The sequence below is a fragment of the Colias philodice genome, chromosome 19 (genome assembly GCF_061535455.1).
Source record: "Colias philodice isolate Cphi_HAF_F1 chromosome 19, ilColPhil1 Martin Lab GWU primary, whole genome shotgun sequence".
NCBI classification, from domain to species: domain Eukaryota; kingdom Metazoa; phylum Arthropoda; class Insecta; order Lepidoptera; family Pieridae; genus Colias; species Colias philodice.
Window position 1 is genome coordinate 1,287,133 of NC_143104.1, and position 21,436 is coordinate 1,308,568.

Here is a 21,436-nt window from a genome sequence, read left to right on the forward strand (position 1 = left end):
AAATAGCAAATATTTCAGGCGCCTTAGGCTTAGATTATTTTAGGAACAACATGAAAATATATGAAGTACAATAATAATTATTTTCTATTTATACTTGTAGAGGACAAGTAGTACGAATATAAATTAACTCATATTTCGAAGACCTTAAAATAACCCACGTTCCTTTTTATATGTAAGAAAAAGACAAAAACATTAATATGGAATTCTTCCCAAAAATTTTCCATCTTACAAAAGTGTTTTATATTTACAATTAATAATATACTTTACAATAATTCTCACATATAGATAGAGAAGATAGAGCTTTAATAAATACATATAACAATTATTCCCTGTCATTTCAAACACCATTTAATTAATAATAATAGTACTTTAAAGGCCGATTATTCCTTCTTTGGTTAAAAGTTAAACTTCCAATAAAGTATTACACAATAACATTAAAATGTCACCAGAAAACTATCAAAACATTCAATTATAAATTGAAATGGTTGTTTGATTCGATATTCGACGAATTAATTTTAACCAAGGATTGAAAAATCGGCCGTAAGTAATCTTATGTTCAAGGAGTACCTACCAGATAATATTATATACATTAATGATTTATTTACATGCTCATGACATACGCTTTCCAAAAAGCAAGTATATAAAATTTTAGACTAGTGATTTAGTACAATACGTTTAAATCATGAAGATAATCTGTAAAGAGGCCTTTGAAACATTAATCTATACTAATATTATAAAGCTGAAGAGTTTGTTTGTTTGTTTGAACGCGCTAATCTCGGTAACTACTGGTCCGATTTGAAAAATTCTTTCGGTGTTAGATAGCCCATTTATCGAGGAAGGCTATATATCATCACGCTACGACCAACATGGGTGGAGCCACGGGGGTGAAACCGCGCGGAGCAGCTAGTGTAGATATAAATTTAGTTAATCCATGTTTGATATATGACTAATTAGTGTTTTAGTTATTATATAACACAAGAAATGTAGTAAATATTTAACATGTAACACACGTACCACGTGTAAGAACTTAGAATACTAATATTAATATTATTCGTAGTAATGTTAAAATAGTTTGCTGGACTACATTTGCGTAGGTTGCGCTGTTGCCTCTTATACATTTAAGATAACTGCAGGACGATACGATGTACCTAAGAGGAATTTAGGTTTAGGCACACCCCGGACACTCCATACAAAATGATCGTTTTGACAGTCACACCGTAGAGACTGCAAATGTGTGTGTTAACGCTTTATGGTTGGCACATTTGTGACTAGCGTAAAAAAAATTTCGCTTTTTTCTGATGAAATACATCCGTAAACAGCACAATATCTAACCATTTTCTACGAAAAACGATAATCACAAATCCAAAATAATAAAATTACTTTAAGTCAATTTGATTAATGTTGTCAATCTTCGTTGCGTATCGTCCTTGCAGAAAAATATAGCCCATTTTATGTCTGATCGCGCGGGGGTGAGGTAAGTTTAATTTTGGCGGGAGGCGGAGAGTGTCCGTTCTGTAGCGTTTAGCTACTATTATGTATTCTGTGGTTTAGGTATGAATATGTTGTTTCTAAATTGTTTTATATTTTAAACTAGGTTTCCGCCCGCGGCTTCGCACGCGCAGTCAAAGAAAAACCCGCATAGTTCCCGTTCCCGGGGGATTTCCGGGATTACATCATTTTCCCGGGATTAAAAGTAGCCTATGTCCTTTCTCGGGTATCAAAATATCTCCAAACGGCATTTCATGAAAATTGGTTCAGTAGTTTAGGCGTGATTGAGTAACAGACAGACAGACAGAGTTACTTTCGCATTTATAATATTAATTAAATATTAAATATATAGTATGGATTGCTCACCCATACGTCAGAAAAAGTAAAGATATAGAACCGCTTAAGGTTGATCTTCGCAATTATTTTCTATCGATTCCAATCGAACAGATTTTTTTCAGTGTATGGAGTTCGCCCACGGTTTTTGATATAATTATTATTATGAATGTTTTATACATATTTTTGTGATGTGCTAAAAAGTGTTCATGTAAAAATTTTACGTAAGCTTCAATAACAAAAGCGCCAAATTGTTTTTCCAATGTTCAAGACTATTTAGGCTTTTTATAGTTTGTAAGCGTCTTGTCGACAAAAAACCCGCCCATTTAATAACACCATTTAATCATTGTCAGAGGCTGTTTTTACAGAAATTATATCATGTTTTAGGGAAAATTGGATTTGACGTGACGTAATTACCGAGCGACTATTATTTTAACTAATGCGACGCTAATAAGTTGGGCGGTCGGAGGTTTTAAGCTAATATTTTCCTTTGTTAAGGTTTTGTCGATCAAAGGCAGTGTTGAACGAAAATTATCACTATACAGTTATCGGAATTTGAGAATATTGTCAAAACCACGTTCATTAATCTACTTAAAAAGGGATTTTTATAATAAACTAGCGGTCCGCGCCGGCTTCGCCCGTGGTACATATTTACGTTTTCTCTACATAAGTACCATTCTCGTACTTCAAGGAATATAATAAAAAAGGAATTATCGAAATCGGTCCACCCATTTACGCGTGACCAAGGAAAACGAGTTTCATTTTTGTGTAATATAAAGATAAATCTGAACAGTTTATTTTCCTAATTGAAAAACATTAACTTGGTTCTGTAAATTAATAATAATATTCCTCATGAGACATTTAGATTTCGTCAAGTTCTAGGAAAACCTTAATTTGGAGTACACCGACATTCCCTTGAGAAATACGTGTAAGTAGGTTTATAATAATTATGGAGAATTGCGTTAAAACGCTATTTTATTTATGTTCATCATACTAGTAAAATATTGTGTCTGTCTGTCTTGTTCTGTCAGTTTCATGATAAATCTACAACATTTAACACCAATGTGTTATTTATTCTATACTAATATTATAAATAGGAAAGGTTTGTATGTATGTATGTATGTACCTATGGTTTTCACGCATAAACTACTGGACCGATTTTGATGAAATTTGGCACAGATAATCTTTAGACCCTGAGAAAGAACATAGGCAACCTTTTATTGCGAAATGTGTACCACGGGCGAAGCCGGGGCGGACCGCTAGTATAATATAAAAAGCTAAAGAGTTTGTTTGTTTGAACGCGCTAATCTCGGGAACTATTGGTCCGATTTGAAAAATTATTTCGGTTTTAGAAAGCCCATTCATCGAAAAAGGCTATATATTATCTCGCTAAGACCAACAGGAGCGGAGCACTGCGGGTAAAGCCGCGGAGCACAGCTAGTTTATTGTATAGTTAGAGACAGGTTTTACGATTTTATAATAAAAATGAACCGTCAACAAATCGATCATAGAGCTAGAGCATTCTTTCGTGATCTTTTAGTGTAAACGAAAACTCGTATTCATTGTTCAGTATTAGAACATTACATATAATATTTTCGAACGCACTAAGAACAACGAAAGAATGCTCTACGCCTATATACACTAAAATAATTTGACATAGTGGGGTAATAGTAGGGGAGGCCAAGAGGGGATTTTGGGATTTACTCGAGCGCGTCAGATTACTATAAGAGACGGTACCTTAGCTATTCATTAGTACCTCTAGTAGTCTAGTCAATATGAGCAGTTATGGTTGGTGGGTGCGCTCAGGGGCCCCGCTGGAAAATTTGAATAATCCATAATTCCCTAAGGTTGAGCTCGAATCGTCAGATTAGCGAAATGGGGACTTCTTATATTGTAATTAACCCCCACATATATTAATCTGACGCGCTCGAATAATATTACTTTAATTTTTTACCCTTTCTTCATAGCGATTAAATCGCCACTTAAATCGTCAGATTAACGTATACTTTTTTTCAGTGACGTCCTGGAGCATGCAAAATATCAATATCTAACGCGCTTGAGTATTTCCAAGCCAATTTTTTTCTTTTTTAAATTAAAAAAAAATCAAAAAACCCTTCCCCACCGCTAAAAGTGAAAACATTATAGGACCTTTTTTTCTCGCTATGGTCTAATCTACCAATTCTAATAGGTTCCCGTGACGCTCGAGTAAATCCACATTTAGCATCCTGGGCTCCCCTACTATAAGAAAGAGCATTCGCTCGTTTGATCTAAATACACCGTTAAGTATAAAAATATAAGTATGAAAGTTTTTCCCGCTCTATTAATTGATCACGGCTGACATGCCGGGGCACAGTATAGCTATAGTGTCTCACTGTGAATTTATATCAAACGGGCGAATGCTCTTTCTTACCCCACTATGTCAAATTCTTTTAGTGTAAACAGGCATAGAGCATATTTTCGTTGATCTTAGTGCATTCGAAAAGATTTTATGCAATGTTCTAATACTGAACAACACTGAATACGAGTTTTCGTTTACACTAAAATATCACGAAAGAATGCTCTTGCTCTAGCTCCATGTTCGTTTGATCTAAATATGCACCATCATAAAAACGCTGCAAAACACTAATAAAAAATTGAGATTTTTCATTAACTCGAAATGTAATTGCTTTTAATTCCCAAAATAAATTATTCATACGAGCAAGCTGCATTTATTGTTCTTCTTATGAATATTTAAATTCCATTATGCAGACAATCGGTGTCTGCAAATATTTTTTTAACCGCGAATTTTTAACCGACTTAAAAAAAAAGGAGGAGGTTATCAATTCGGCCGGTATGTTTTTTTTTTTTTATGTATGTACACCGATTACTCCGAGGTTTCTGAACCGATTTACGTGATTCTTTTTTTGTTCGATGCGGGATGGTGTCGAATTGGTCCCATAAAATTTTTACTCGGATTTCAGTAGTTTTTATTTTATGAGCATTTTTGTCTGTATTTGTAAATGTTGCAAGTGCAAGTTTGAAGTCGGTTGTTTTTAACGCAGTTATCACTTGTACTTATTTGTAACCGTTTGACGTTGGTTAAAAATGATTATAAAGTAAAAATTAATTAACGATGTTCGCATCAGTTTTATGTTTTCGTAGTTTTGGAAAGGAAAATTTATTTTCCCGAAAATTCTGTGGCATAAATAAACCGTGTATTCATAATATAAACTGTACTACTATAATGTAATAATGGTAGTAGGATAATGTACTACTACCTAGTAGATATGGTTATCTGTTAAAATACTTGTGGTTATGACGAAACAATAGTGCTTTTAAAAGAAGTAAAGAAACATTTTGTATAAAGTATCAAGAGTTTGGAATGAACCTACCATACTCTCATAGAACCTAAATGGACGTCCTGATTTGATAAAAATGCCTACTCGAATAGATTGATCATTATTAGAAAGGTGTATTAGCAAGTAACTAGTTGTTATTCTGTGGTATTAGTAGGATAAGTTCCATTTACTCGAATGGATAGTAAAGTGCATTCACAATTGCATAATCGACTTTGGCTATCTCTAGTGGTGTGTTGTCTCACAAAGGATTAGAGTACCTACTGTCATATAGGCTCTATCACATGAGGTACTAAATAGACATGTATAAACGATATTATGTTACACATAGTGTTCCAAAGTGATACGGAATCCACATTGTCCATACAACTATAGTAATGTTATAAAGCTGAAGAGTTTGTTTGTTTGAACGCGCTAATCTCAGGGACTATGGGTCCCATATGAAAAATTATATTTTCACTGTTAGATAGTCCAATAATCGAGGAAGGGTAAAGGCATCATATAATATCACGCTAAGATCAATAGGAGCGGAGCAATGCGGGTAAAACCGGGGCACAGCTAGCAAGCTAAACTCTCTTAAATTTCTCACAGAATACGAACAACTTTAATAATAACAAATATTTGTATAATTGCACGCCTCATAAGCGAAGCGTTGAGGTGGGTACTACTGTCACTTCGCGCAAAACATCTGATTTTTAGGGTTCCGTACCTCAAGAGGAAAAAACGGAACCCTTATAGGATCACTTTGTTGTCCGTCTGTCCGTCCGTCCGTCCGTCCGTCCGTCCGTCTGTCAAGACCATTTAACTCAGGAACGCGTGGAGGTATGAAGCTGAAATTTATATCACTTACTCAGGTCTACTGTCCCTTGAAGCTGTGAAAAAATCAAACTTCTAAGCCAACGCAATCAAAAGATACAGCCGTTTATGCCGCAAATTTTCGACATTTGCAAGGGAATCAAAACCTACAGGGTGCTTCCCGTGAACTCAGAATCTTGAAATTTGGTATGAAGCATCGTCTTATAGCATAGATAAAGGAAAAGTTACGAAAACCATAAATTTTTAGTTGCATCACATACGGAACCCTCGGTGCGCGAGTCCGACTCGCACTTGGCCGGTTTTTTTATTCAAACTTAAAATGTCTTTATGTATCATACATTGCACTTGTAAGATAATACATACACACACATATTAAGAAAAAACACTATTTTTAACGTTCATGATATTTTTGATGTCATTTTTGTTATTTAAACTAGTTAAAAAACAGTTTAAAAAAGTTCTGTCTTGGACGTCCGTGTGTCTGTATGTGCGGATCCTTTTTCTTGTTAACACGATAGCGACCGAAATACTTACTAATCGAGTCTATGTTTTTCTCTTACGCTTGAGTATGCTCAGGAATAGAACCCTTTCATTTTTCAGGGTCTGATTCGATGTGGTTTAATTGTTATTAAATAAACAAAAATAATAATTAATAAATATTTATTAAAAAAAAATTATGAGGCGTGCACTTTTGGATTTTCCAAATTATTTTCTAAATATACATCTTTAATGCTCGTATTAGTTGCCATGGTAACCGGAATTTTAATAAAAGGTGTTTCCTATCATATTAAGCTAAATTCCTATAGAGTACTAAAATCATAAAAGTATCGGAAGCGTAATAGAACATTGTTTTACAAGGCTATAATATTGCCTCGTATCTAATGAGGCATATTAGCCGTAAGCTAAGCGCTTAGAATGTAATTAAGATTTTACTTAATACTTTTCCAATATTGTCATATTAGTATCTTAATTACTATGAAATAGTTTAAGTCCTTCGTCATTCTATTACATTATTTTGCTTCTCAAATGCTCTATCTTATATACTGTACTAGCTTTCCGCCCGCGGCTTCGCCCGCGTTTTCAAAGAAAAACCCGTTCCCGTAGGATTTCCGGGATAAAACCTATCCTATGTCCTTTCTCGGGTATCAAAATATCTCTATACCAAATTTCATGCAAATTGGTTCAGTAGTTAAGGCGTGATTGAGTAACAGACAGACAGACAGAGTTACTTTCGCATTTATAATATTAGTATGGATTACAAGCTCAAAATACTTTTAGTTCAATGGGTAATCAATAATCATGGTAGTAGGATATCTTTTGATTTTCAAAAACAATATAAAGCGAATATTTACAGAGGCAGACATTATTTTATGACGATCTTTATAAAAGAATATACATCTAACCCATTAAACTAATAATTTAATTAACATTCTTAAGAACCACTGAGTTACTTGACTGAATATCTCTATAAATTTCACACGCAGTCTTTATTTTTTTCCTTAATTAACCTTCAAGTCTTTTACCATTAGTGGCAGATTCACATATTTACTGTTTAGTAGACTTCTTATTTCATTAAAATAAGAACGATATCTAATCATTCTTATTTTGGAAGCGATTTAAGTATATTCCTGTAACTGTAATGTGAAAGAAGAAAATTTTCCACGTCTAAAAATGTGCCGCCCTAGGCATCCACCTACTCAGTCAACAAGTCAATCCGCCACTTTTTATCATTACCTTTACTCCTTTAAATATACATATATACTTAGCTAGAATTACCATATGAATTCACAAAAACATATACATAAACATAGACTTAGTCTTAAAGTTGATTAACTTATGAGTAATTTATTTTTATTTTTATACATGACTTATTATTAACCTATATACTGGTTCATAACATTTTATTTAGATATAGCACATGAGTCCACATCCACGTATTCCACCTAATTTACTCCTAACATCACTTATAATAATTACATACACACGAGTACTTCAATACTCGACTTATAGTACTCGCAACACTCGTCACATTACATATGCGGAGAACTCGTTCAGCAAAGCAAGTCATAACGCCACCGGCTCCACGCTAACTCATCAATCTGTTACGTCACTTATACACGAGTCCTGCAATACTCGCTACACACTACACACGAGGCCGCCAAAACTCGCGACACACTTCACACGAGTACTCACAGTACTCGCGACATTGATCACACTATACATGGGTAATTGGGTAGTCCTCGCCTTGTAATACTCGTGCAGCACGCGGCACCGTGCCACCGCCTACATGATGACACATCGCGCCGGTCACTTACGAGGCCGCCAATACTCGCGACACACAACACACAAGTACTCACAGTACTCGCGACATTGATCACACTATACATGGCTAGTCCTCGCCTTGTAATACTCGTGCAGTAAACGGCACCGCTCGTGCCTGCCGCAGTGCAGGCGAGCGGGCCTTCAAACACTTGTATATATACACACACTATAACGTAACTTATACACGAGGCTGCCAATACTCGCGACACACCACACACAAGTACTCACAGTACTCGCGACATTGATCACACTATACATGGCTAGTCCTCGCCTTATAGTACTCGTGCAGTACACGGCACCGTTCATGCCTGGCGCAGTGCAGGCGTGCGGGCGGGTGTCAGGCGGGCGCGCGGCACCAAGCCACCGCCTCGCCGCGTTCGCCCACCGCGCTAAGTGACGTCTCAGCGAAACGCACGCCGAGCTGCTTTTTAACACCACCGTTCTAGATAGACAAACAGTTAATTCAATTTTTATTAGAAATAAAAACTAAAAAAGAGCGCGTGTGCTGAGCACACGTGTTAGAAGTGAAACTTCTTTAGCAAGATTCAAAGGCACCAAAATCGTCGCCTTACGAAAAAGTTTAAGCCTAAAGAAGTTTCACTTCAATAAATAAAATACATATATTACAAAATTCTCGTGACGCGGTGTAGTGAAGTAAAACTCCGAAACGGCTCAATCCGATTCTCATGATTTTGTGTGCATATCGGGTAGGTCTGAGAACAACAAATAAATAAAAATAAACAAATAAATCAATAAACAACATCTACTAAGTATATATTTTCTATAGATGTAGAGAAAAAATATTTGCCGGGACAGGTATTATAAAACAGTTTGTTATGTGTGAGCTTTTATCTATACTAATATTATAAAGCTGAAGAGTTTGTTTGTTTGTTTGAACACGCTTATCTCAGGAACTACTGGTCCGATTTGAAAAATTCTTTCGGTGTTAGATAGCCCATTTATCGAAGAAGGCTATAGGCTATATATCATCACGCTAAGACCAACAGGAGGGGAGCCACGCGGGTGAACCGCGCGGCGCGACTAGTAAACTCAAACTCAAACTCAAACATTTATTTATTCAATTAGACTTCTTAAAGAAGCACTTTTGAAACGTCATTACATATTTTAAAATTTACCACCGATTCGGAAAGCAGTATCTACGGAGAAGAACCGGCAAGAAACTCCATAGTTGCTCTTTTAAATCATGTCAGTTTTACAATTTTACAAAATACATTATGTAACAACATATATTATAATAAAAAGATAAAGCGGCAGTATGCATCACAGGCATAATATATTATAATATTATTATGTTTATTTTTTTTTAATTTAAATTATAAGAAGATTGAGCGGTGTTGGATACAATATTCTACATAATATCATACGTCTCAAAAGGAATGAACGAAACACGTACCTAAATGAAAGAAAATCGAAATGAAAGTTACATTTGGTATCTGTATTGGAAAACAATTATTTCAGTTCATTTGTGATACGAGAAAAGAATAGGTAAATCTATTTCTACAAAACAATAATCTGACTACAAAAAAAAATACCCACGACCACGTGCGAAATAACATTCATAATTAATATTTCAGGACAATTTTCACAAACGGCACGATCTGATCCCATACTAAGCTTTTCGCTTGTGTAATGGAAACCAGATGGCTGATAAACATACATAAATAATTTTAAATAAATACTTATATAGATAACTAACACCCAGACACCGAGCAAACATCTATGTTCATCACACAAATATTTGCCCCGGGTGGGAATCGAACCCACGACCTCTGACTTGGAAGGCAGGGCCACTACCAACCAAGCCAACCGGTCAGTCAAAGAGACTCATGTTCATTTTAATTATAATATAAATTCAAGTTAATTAAGAAATACAATACACATCATCTGAGCATCATTGAACAATATTAAAATGATACCATTATGTGGGCTGCTTGTTTCAGCACAATAATATACTACTACGTATTTTAATTAATTACCTAGCGACAGCTTTATGATTAATTATTAATAAATTATAAATGAAAATATGACGAAACAGTTAAGAGGAGGCTCCTTAAATTTTATGTGAATTTGCATTAATATTCTTTAATTTTATGATTATTATATTATATATATTTTTTAGGAACTTTAGTATATGATTTATAGGGTCTTTTTCTTTCCATGTACATACAAGATAGTTACGTAATTGTATCATTTTCGCTCGATTCATTTTTTTTTCATAAAATAATGCCATTTTTAAGGATTATTACATTTATGAAAGATTTAATTTGACTTTATGTCTAAAATAAATGTTTACAGTAAGAAAATATAGTTTACTATCCAATTCCAAGATATTTTTTCTCCAGATCAATTATTACTTTAGTTATAAACGAAATAAGTATTGAGACTTACGAGATTTAATTTCGAGCTCGAACGCGGTCAAAGAGCGCACGCGATATTCAACTTTATTACGGCTGTATTAGCGTCTAGCACCGTAGCGGTCTAACCGGTCTCTCAGTGCCAGAAATTATGTTAGGGAGCCTCCTCTTAAGTGAATACTTTTAAAATCTTTTTAATAAATAAACAAATGAAACATTTACTTTAAAATATTTTTGTACTTTCAAAGAAACAGTAATATGATGGCAGTGAATACTTTTAAAAACTTTTATAAATAAATGTTCTTTTAAAATATTTTTTGTTATCTTTCATAAAACGGTGTTAGGTGAAAATGCCAAAAATTACTAGATTAAAAAGTTATTTCAGTGTTCAAAAGAGATACTTTATTTTAAATCAAATAAAGGACAGACTGAGGTGACCTTTGTAAAAAAAGAAAATATATTACATTACTTAATTAATTAATTTCACTTTGAAATAGTTTTTAGTAGATTTTAAGAATTTCGAAATCAATTACTTAGCTACTAATTACAACTATAAAGTGTTTTATCAATGTTCAAAGAAACAAAAAAGAGATTGTGAAAAATAATTAGTTAAGTAAGTACAGTTTTAGTTTTAGTTGTGATTTAATCATTTAATCAATTATACGAAATAAAAAGATACACTAATCTTTCTTAGCCATATCTACAATTTATTCTTAGACTTTTGGCTATGTGTAAGACAGGCTGGACAAACGATTTCTAATTATAGTATACTCGCTTCCGCCCGTGGCTTCGCCCGCGTGGTGTGTTGATAAAAGGTAGTCTATGTTCTTTCTCAGGGTCTTAAGATTGTCTGTGCCAAATTTCATCAAAATCGGTTGAGAGGTTTAAGAGGGAAAGCGTAACAGACAGACAGACAGAGTTACTTTCGCATTTATAATATTAGTAGGGATATGTTTGAATATAATTGCTTTTCGAAAGGTGAAACAATTACTTTACAATACACATTATCTGTTATCTATACGTAAAACAAACAATACTACATTCAAGTTTGAAAGCAAAAATAATAATCAAATATGGAGAAAGTTATTAAGAAATAATACCTTCATTGTCGTTATTGGTGTATCCATCTTTTTATTCCTTGATGAACTCGATCTTGACGTACCTGTGAACAAATAAATTATTGAATTACATCATAGCTAGTTGCCCCGGCTCCGTCTGGATTGACACAAGATAATTAATATACTAAAAAAACACGAATCTAATGAAATTATTGTATTGTCACCGATTCTTGATAAGGGTACAAGTTTGAATTAAATCTGTCCGTAAAAATTAGCAAAAATCAAGTCCAAAAAGTCGGTTACATACAAACATATAGGTGAAGCTGATAAAAGCTAATAGAATTAGAATATGAATAAATAAAAAATCACTCAAAAATAATGTAGAGTTTTTCCTGCGGAATAAAAAGCTTAAATGGGATCGAATTTTTTCTATTCTTTATAAATTTATATTATTTTATAAAGCATTTGAATGCCATTAAACCAAAAATATCAAATTCAAGCTTAAATGGGTTTGCGTTTATTCCATAAGAAACAAGAAAAACATTTCCTCTTATTCTTATATATAAAAATGAATCGCAAAATGTGTTGGTAAGCGCATAACTCGAGAACGGCTGAACCGATTTCGATAATTCTTTTTTTATTATATTCCTTGAAGTACGAGGATGGTTTTTATGTAGAGAAAACGTAAACATGTAGGTACCACGGGCGAAGCCGGGGCGGACCGCTAGTTATTTATAAAAGCATCTTAAGGGAAATTCAATTATATTGACTTTCCGCGCATGCACTCTTCACATCAATGCGTGACATTTTCTATAAAAATTGAAAAAAAAAACTCTTTAAAACACAGCTTCATATATTTATATTAAAATTCATCAAAATAGGAAAGCAGTTTTTGTAAATGGAATTTGCTTATTCCAGGAAATGTGTTAAATCTAGGAATTATACATCTATATCACTAACTACTTAGTTAACATACATACATATAGTGCAATTTTAGAGTAATAGCGTAGTTAAATTATTATTTATTCAAGTCTAACGTTATAACTGCCATAAGTAAACACTCTCTCTAGTAAACATTGGTAGATGTAAATTAATTGAAGTTGTGAGATTTTAGCTATAATTTCTGGTATATTGCTCATCTCATATTATCTACTAACATTTAATAACAAATATTTAAACATCGAAATTTAAGATTTTTTTGTTTATTCATCACTTCATAGTATAAAATAAAGTCGCTTTCTCTGTCCCTATGTATGCTTAAATCTTTAAAACTACGCAACGGATTTTGATGCGGTTTTTTTTTTAATAGATAGAATGATTCTGGATGAAGATTTTAGTATATAATTTATTAGGTTTTAGACAAAGCGGGCGAAGCCGCGGGCGGTAAGCTAGTATAAAATAAAGTCGCTTTCTCTGTCCCTATGTATGCTTTAATCTTTAAAACTACGCAACGGATTTTGATGCGGTTTTTTTTAATAGATAGACTGATTCCAGAGGAAGGTTTTAGTATATAATTTATTATTTGTTTTGTAGGTATTGTATTGGTTTTAGACAAAGCGGACGAAGCTGCGGGCGGAAAGCTAGTTATATTATAATTTAGACCGACGCGACGTTTCGCATATTTTACAACGAGCGTCATGTGAGCAGTCTCCCCGTAATAAATAATATCTTTAATTTCTAAATCTAAAAACACAAATAAAATACTCTATCGTAAAATTAATTTGAAAATTGTTATGCTCCAAAATATTACTAACTGATTATTTACGATATAATAAGAAGTCCCACCAAAACTTTTGTACAGCTAAGCTCTCACAACTTATGTATGTGTCGTGGCCATATCGTAGATTTGCTCATTTCATGATATGATCGATCATTTCACGAAATGGTCGCATTTCATGAAATGGCCAACATAGTTTGATCAGATCGTTAAATCGTCAACGTTTTACGATTTGGCCATCCACATTTGGCCAGATCGTATAAAATATAAAGAGTCCATAAAATATTAAAAAAAAATCAGAATATTCTAAAAACTTGTTTAATGTCATTTAAGTTAGTGCCGCGGCAGCGGCCGGCGAATGCCAGAAGCGAATCGTTTTTGCAATAAAAAACAGTTAGGTTAAGTTAGACTTTGATAAACAACGCACGAGCCGAGCGAGCAAAGCGAGCGTGCCGCGGCAGCGGCCGGCGAGTGCCAGAAGCGGATCGCTTTTTAAAAAACAATTATAATACTATAGTAGGATATATAAATATATATCCTAAAAGAAAAAATGCGTCTTAAATTTTTTTATTTAAGACGCATTTTTTCTTCAATACATATAAGATATCCACATTTTCCATAGTACTCGAACCGTCGTAAATTCTTTGCTATGACTTTCTTCATATTGTTATTAAACGAATTATGAAGTTTTTAACTGCGAATAATTAAATTTTCGCCAGCGGCCGCCATCTTATCACATAAACACAGAGCTTGCAGCGCCTCTACCAATGATTAATGTAAAGCCGCGTATAAACTAAGCGCGGCAAACCATCGAACATAGGCGCGCGCGGCGGCCGCGCACTATGTAGACGGGATCGCCGCGCGCGGCGACGCGAACATTGCCGCGCTCGAACGTGCCGCGGGGCGATCCGCTCACTGTCGGTTTTTGAGACCGCATCAAAGGAGCTTCAGGCGTTCGCTCGCGCGCCGTGTGGACGGTTTGTAGTTTTGGTGATTCGGCTCGCGCGGCGTATACGTAAAAATGGACAACGAAAAGTGCCGTTTACTAATACAATTGTATGGCGCTAATGAATTTTTGTGGAACAGCAAATCCTCCCAATACCACAATAAATCGCTGAGGTATGATGCGTGGGTAGAAATCAGTAAGAAAATGGATATACCTATTCCTGACTTGAAAAAGAAAATGACTACACTTTTGGCGTCCTACAGAAGAGATGTTCGTGATGGATCGCCTGCCGCGCGCGGCAACTACGTTCAACTTAAAATATATCTACATATTGGCTCGCGCAGCAAATGAACGTCAACTCTGGTCGAACATTGGCTCGCGCGGCTGCCGCGCTTAATTTATACGCACCTTAACTATTTTACGATATGATCAAATAATTTTGATCATTTCATGAAAAAACCGCGCGTTTAGTTGGCCATATCGTGAAACGATTTCTTATCATTGATCTGCTCAAGCCACATCATGATGTGGCCAAACTAAATTGGCCATTTCACGAAATGCGACCATTTCGTGAAATGGCCAGTCATATCATGAAATGAGCAAATTTACGATATGGCCACGACATATGCACTTAATGAAACCAAGTAAACTCCATAAGTACGTACCTAACTAATATTTACCTTAATAATATGGTTATTGTATAGTACCGATTACTGTGTGTATACTGTATATGTATTGCAAGAAAGATTAATAAATACTACGTTATACAAATGAATAATAAAACTTAAAATTATATACAAATAATGTAAACTCCTTTTTGTAAGCTTAAGCCTAAGCGTATTAACTTGTCAGAATTAATGGAAAAGTTTTCCTGTGTATGTACATTTAGAGGCTCTCAAAATAGTCTTTATAATATACTAGCTGCGCTCCGCGGTTTCACCCGCGTGGCTCCGCTCCCGTATAGCCTTCCTCGATGAATGAGCTATCTAACACCGAAATAATTTTTCAAATCGGACCAGTAGTTCCTGAGATTAGCGCGTTCAAACAAACAAACAAAACAGTATAGATTAATACCTCTTAATATCTTATATCTGCCAGATAAGTATCTGACAGAAGATATGCCAGGTAATGTAGACCATAGGTACCTACAAATATATATAATAATAATAATTATACAAAAGATTTATTGCAACCAACAGAACATACATAATAATACACAAACACAATACAAAAAAGGGAAAACAAACATAAAATAACACAAAATAATAAGGAATTTACAAATTACAATAGTTATAAGTACACAAATGTGGGAGCAAGCTCCACAACGCTGATGATTCTGCCAGATACCCAGATGAATAGTTTGCGCCTCCAATCAAGTATGAATATATAAGTATAATAAAAATAGAATAATAAGAAACTTCTAGATCTACCAAAAAATACATACATTACAATGCAAAAGGCAGCTATATTAAATACTTGTCGTATTGTGCGAAAATTTCTTAGTGACAGCGAAACTACTGTAACCGATAGTTAAACCTAAGTTACCTAGGGTCTCTTGGCTAAATAGCCCGCGCCCCTAGCAAACAAACCCCTGAAAAGGGAGAAATAAAACAAACAAATTAATTATGAATTTAAAGCAATAATAAATGTGTAATGATAATAATATACAAGCATATACATCAACATTTACCTAGGTACAGAATTTCATAAGGTTCGAACTGTAATAAGATCAATATAATATTAACTCAGCCCACTAACTTTGATCGCCTGATCGTGCTAGTCCGTAAATAAATCCCAATCCGTCATAATATTAAACTTATAAATTGGAATTATATTGGTAAGCGATATTTTCATTTCTTATTACTTGTAATATTCACTTTTTCACTTGGATGTACTCTGTAATTGGTTTTTGTGATAAAAAAAGTTAAGAAGTGGGTAGTGATGATTTGTAAATCCTCATAAATTAGTAGTTAGTAGTACTAATCCATACTAATAATATTATAAATGCGAAAGTAACTCTGTCTGTCTGTCTGTTACTCAATCACGCCTAAACTACTGAACCAATTTACATGAAATTTGGTATGGATATATTTTGATACCCGAGAAAGGACATAGGCTACTTTTTATTGCGAAATATGTAGCACGGGCGAAGCCGGGGCGGACCGCTAGTATTATATAAATGCGAAAGTTCGTGAGTATGGATGTATGGATGTTTGTTACTCTTCCACGTAAATGGTACTGAACCGATTACAATGAAATTTGGTACGTAGGTAGCTGAAGACCCAGAATGATACGTAGACTTTTATCCCGGAAATCCCTGCACAGGAACGGGAACTATGCGGGTTTTTCTTTCGAAAACGCGGGCGAAGCCGCGGGCGTAAATCTAGTAAGAAATAACTTTTACTAGCCGCTTGTTTTGGATTTGATCGGGATAAAAAGTTTTCTGTATTTCATCCATATTTTGAGTTATGTATCTATCAAAATGACTCTAGCTGGAGAAAACTGGATGAATAAAGCAAATGACAGACTAGAATGGAGAAAACAGGAGGAGGCCTTTACTCTTAAGAGGTCCTTAATAAAGATTAATAAGATAAACAATTCAACATAAATTTAATAATAATATAAAAAATAAGTAAGAAATTAAACTATGTAGGTATGTTATGTTAGAATAATTTACTTTAATTTTTTCATTGTACAAATCAACTAATATTAAGAACACTTGAAATGTAAAACACATTTTATTAAGGAAATAAAAGGCTTTTTTAAGCTATTGCATAGCTTCTATCGCGGGTCTTGAGCGCGGGGACCGAATCCAGAAATTCCGTAACGAAAAAACCCTCACACTCCCCACTCCGACGGGCGGAGGTGTGGCTTGAAGGCATGCAATAGCTTTACCGCGGCAGTGCTCGAGTGCCACACGTATTTTTTTTTAATTTATTATGTATCAAAATTAATAGTGATCGGTCCAAATGTATAAGTAAACGTTTTGGTGTTAAGTGCGTTATTAAAATGTCATTTTAACTGTTTTGCATGCAGGTTATTACATTCTGGAAGTTTACCATAAATAAATATACCCAGTTCAACCTGTAATCTTCTTATATATAAAATTCTCGTGTCACAATGTTAGTCTGCATACTCCTCCGAAACGGGTGGACCGATTCTCATGAAATTTTCTGTGCATATCGGGTAAGTCTGAGAATCGGCCAACATCTATTTTTCATATGTACCACGGGCGAAGCCGGGGCGGACCGCTAGTTATAAATAAATTTTCTTGACAGAGATTAATGTTTAGTATCATTTGTTTCTATTTACTTCAAAACATGTTTACGCTTAAATATTAATTGTAAAGTTATAAACTGTAATGAATTTTATTTTTATTCTCTCTATTAGTTTTTCCCGCGTCTTCGCTGAAATTCCTGTATGTATGTCCGTATGTATTAAATATTTTCTTTACTCCTCCCCTGTAAGTTATATATATATTATCGAACTACTGGACTATTAAAAAAATCATAAACGTGTTCCGATATTAAATAAGTCATTATTATTACTCTATCAATAATACTTTGTGTTCTTCATATTTATTAATGTAATGTTTATTATTTTTATTATTTGAGTTTCTATTTATACTGTATCAATGAATTCATGGTTGAATTCATCCAACAATAATACATACATATATCTTTGTTACAAATAATATTGTCATGAAAACAAAAGCGATTGTCCTTTTATTGATAAAATCCTCTCCAACATGCCTTTATACAATTTCATATTAAACCGAAAAACAAAGATTAAATTCTGTTTACAGCTGAGTATGGTTCGGAAATTGGCATCAATATTCCGGATAAACAATAGGTTTGATCTCAATGGATAACGAAAATAACAAAAGGTCGCAAATAAATTGTTATTTTACTCGACTGTTAAAACATTCTATTCCAAGTATGATTGATTACATAATATTATGTTCAGTCGGAGCTTTTTCTTAAAATAAATACAATTTTGGTTAAATATTATTCAAACTGTGTTTCCTAATAAGTAAATACTAAATAGATTTGTCTCATATTTACATATAATTTCTCATAAAACATATAAATTAAATAAAGGAACATGCAGCTAGAAACCAGTTTAATCAATATCACACATTATTTAGTAGCCATAGCCATTGATTAAACGAGGCCGATTGATTAGCAAAATTAATGATATTCAGCCTATACCTACTATAACTATAAAGTTGAAGGGTTTATTTGCTTGATAACGCTAATTTTAAGGACCATGGGTCCGATTTGAAAAATTATTTCACTACAGGATAGTCCATCCATCGAGGGAGGTAGATTTATGTTATATAGTTATAGTATATAATCACGATATGACCAATAAGAGCAGAGCAATGCGGATAAAAACGCGGGGCACAGCTAGTAAATTCCATTTAAGAAATGTAAGAAACTAAAGTGTCAATTAATAACAGATCGATATATTTCTAACACTATTTCCAATTAGAGCTGAAACATCAAGAAAACAGGTACTCCTATTTCCATCACAAATTTGGAAGTGATCTTCAATAAGTACTGTCCTTATGTGAATCTATGTGTTATGAGCAATCAGTGACAGCTTTAGAGATTGCGGGGCCCCAATCAATTAGCGTATTTAAAGGGCCCTTGATGATTCATTTTATTTCTTTTTTTTGTTAAATTTAGTTTTATTGAGTACATGTAAGTACTAAATGTAATAAAACCGGAATTATCTATGTATGTGAGTTGAGTTGAGATTTGCTCCAAAATGACTAAATTTCATTAATTTCAGTATGCTGTTTGAAAAGATCTTCAAAAGGTTAAGCTACCTCATAATATGCAATTTCTTATTAAACGTCTAATAATAATTAATCCATAGTGTTTACACACGCGTACATAAAACTAGAAGTAAAAATTAGCTTAACTACTTAGCTTCAGAACTATCGACACATACATATTATCATTTCATAAAGGTTCGATGCGACGTGAACGACAAAAGAAACATACTTTTGCATTAATAGTACCTACGTGTTAAGTTAGTATTGATATCATTCAGAAGCCCTTACATCCGGAGCCCTGCCACTCCCAAGGCCGGCACTGTCTTGTCGCTAATAAAGGGTTGTTAAAGCCCTCCAAAACCGTACTAGAATTTGCTTCAACGAGCAATAGCTGCGTCGTTGACCGTACTTTACAAAAGGCTTTGAATTCCAAATAGCAAATGTTTCACACATATACGTTATACATGCTTATATCTAAGCTGTTTGTTAAGAGTCATTTATTAAAGTATGGGAAGCTTTCATAGGTGTTTTAATGACCGATTTTCTTTTAGTAGGAGAGCTCTTATTTTACGCAGCATAGGGATTACAACCCAGGGAGCTCTTTCTACGAATCATTAAGTTTTATTATAATCATATATTTTGTGGAACTAGGCTGTAGGTAACAGGAATAAAATTGGAATGTCAGTTGATAATGTCGACAGAACAGACGAATTAATAAAGGCACATAAAAAATAATAGAGTAGCTATAAAAAAGCAGCAAAACTTTTGTATAAGTTTCATTTTAGTTATGAAATAGCTTTTTTATCCGTAAGACTTAATAACAATATTATAAATAATGAGATTCCCTAGCCATTATTTACTATTTGAAATTTATATTTTGCTATTACATTTTATTATTATTATAATAATTAAGTACCTAACTACACGGTAGAAAATTTATTAAACCTCATTATCAGATAGCTGCCGGCAGTCTACGAGTACGAAATAATTTGATTTCGCTAATTTAAATTATTTTGAAACATTATAGTATGAATTTTGTAGGTGTTATTTTTAAACTCTGGTGCAAGAATCTTTTTCTTGGTAATTGACTATAAATTTTACTCTTCGTTATTATTATCTGATACTTGGTAAATATTATGAATAATAATATATTTTAAAGGCACTTCTTATTGTTCAGTTTTTGGAAGAACATAACAAGTTCAAAGTTTAAATAATTGTTTCATTTGCCTAGAAAAATGACTGACAGACAGACAGTTTTCACAAAAAAAATATAGACATTGAAGAACACACACTGGTAATCGACATAAAAATTCCATTGTTGTTAAATTTTAGATTTAAATTTAGTCGGAATTTAAATTCTTGATTGAAAAAATTAAAATGATTAGGTACTACTTAACTAGACCTTCTGTATACTTTACTGTACAGTATCAACCATAGCTTTTCTTCACAGTCGGGTAAATCTAAGCGCTTACGTCAGCAACACTGACCCTCACATAACTCACTTACCTTGCCACTTGTTGTTTTTCAATTTTGCACCAAAAATACACTTACATAGGCTACATGTTGCTTTAGCATTTAAGCTCAGTTTACGAACACAAATTCGCTTATACGTTTGAATATTTCTGGCCAACTGGCTACCACGCAAACTTGCAGGATTGTATTATTTCATATGCATTGAGCGAACAGCGGTGCATAGTCGGAAATTACTTTAGCGAAAACTTTGGAACTATTATATTTATTATCTGCCACAAAAGTTGAATTACGTACACAGCGATGATGTAAATTTGTTTAGTAATGTATTAGGTATCTGTGTATTATATTTTATCTGGTTGTACCTACAAGTGACTATTTACGTGACTATTTAAGTGACTATTTATTATAACGACGATGGTTTTGTGCATAGAACATTGGATAAGCATAAGGTGTGCATCTTATGCTGTGTTGTAAGCTTTTAAATATTTTTTAATATGAACATTGCAAGTAGTTACGAATATGTTAAGACTAGGTTACACTCGCACGAAACGCTTCGATGCAATAATTTATTTATTTATTTAGTGAACTCCCACAAGTTACTTGTTAAAGACATGAATTATCCACCCTATCGTCTTTTGCAGTTTAGTTTCAGACTTCAGTTTTCCGGATCAGTGGTTTAGATGTGAAAGCATTTCAGATAGTCACGAAGAGCTTTCGTATGTTTAATAATTTTTATTTATTTATGCAAATATTAATTTCAGAAAACTATTAATATTACGAAGTAGAAATT

General features: G+C 33.7%; 1 protein-coding gene across 1 annotated transcript in view; it reads right to left on the reverse strand.

Moving 5' to 3' along the window:
• Positions 1 to 7,487: 7,487 nt before the first annotated feature.
• Positions 7,488 to 21,436, reverse strand: part of LOC149479730 (adipokinetic hormone/corazonin-related peptide receptor variant I-like) — an 82,555-nt gene continuing 68,606 nt past the window's right edge. The window contains exons 7-8 of the mRNA XM_089707516.1: positions 11,770 to 11,831; positions 7,488 to 8,736 (exon numbers count right to left, since the gene is read on the reverse strand). Coding sequence (XP_089563642.1) covers positions 8,632 to 8,736; positions 11,770 to 11,831 — 167 coding nt within the window. The 3' untranslated portion in view covers positions 7,488 to 8,631. The remainder of the gene's footprint in view (positions 8,737 to 11,769; positions 11,832 to 21,436) is intronic.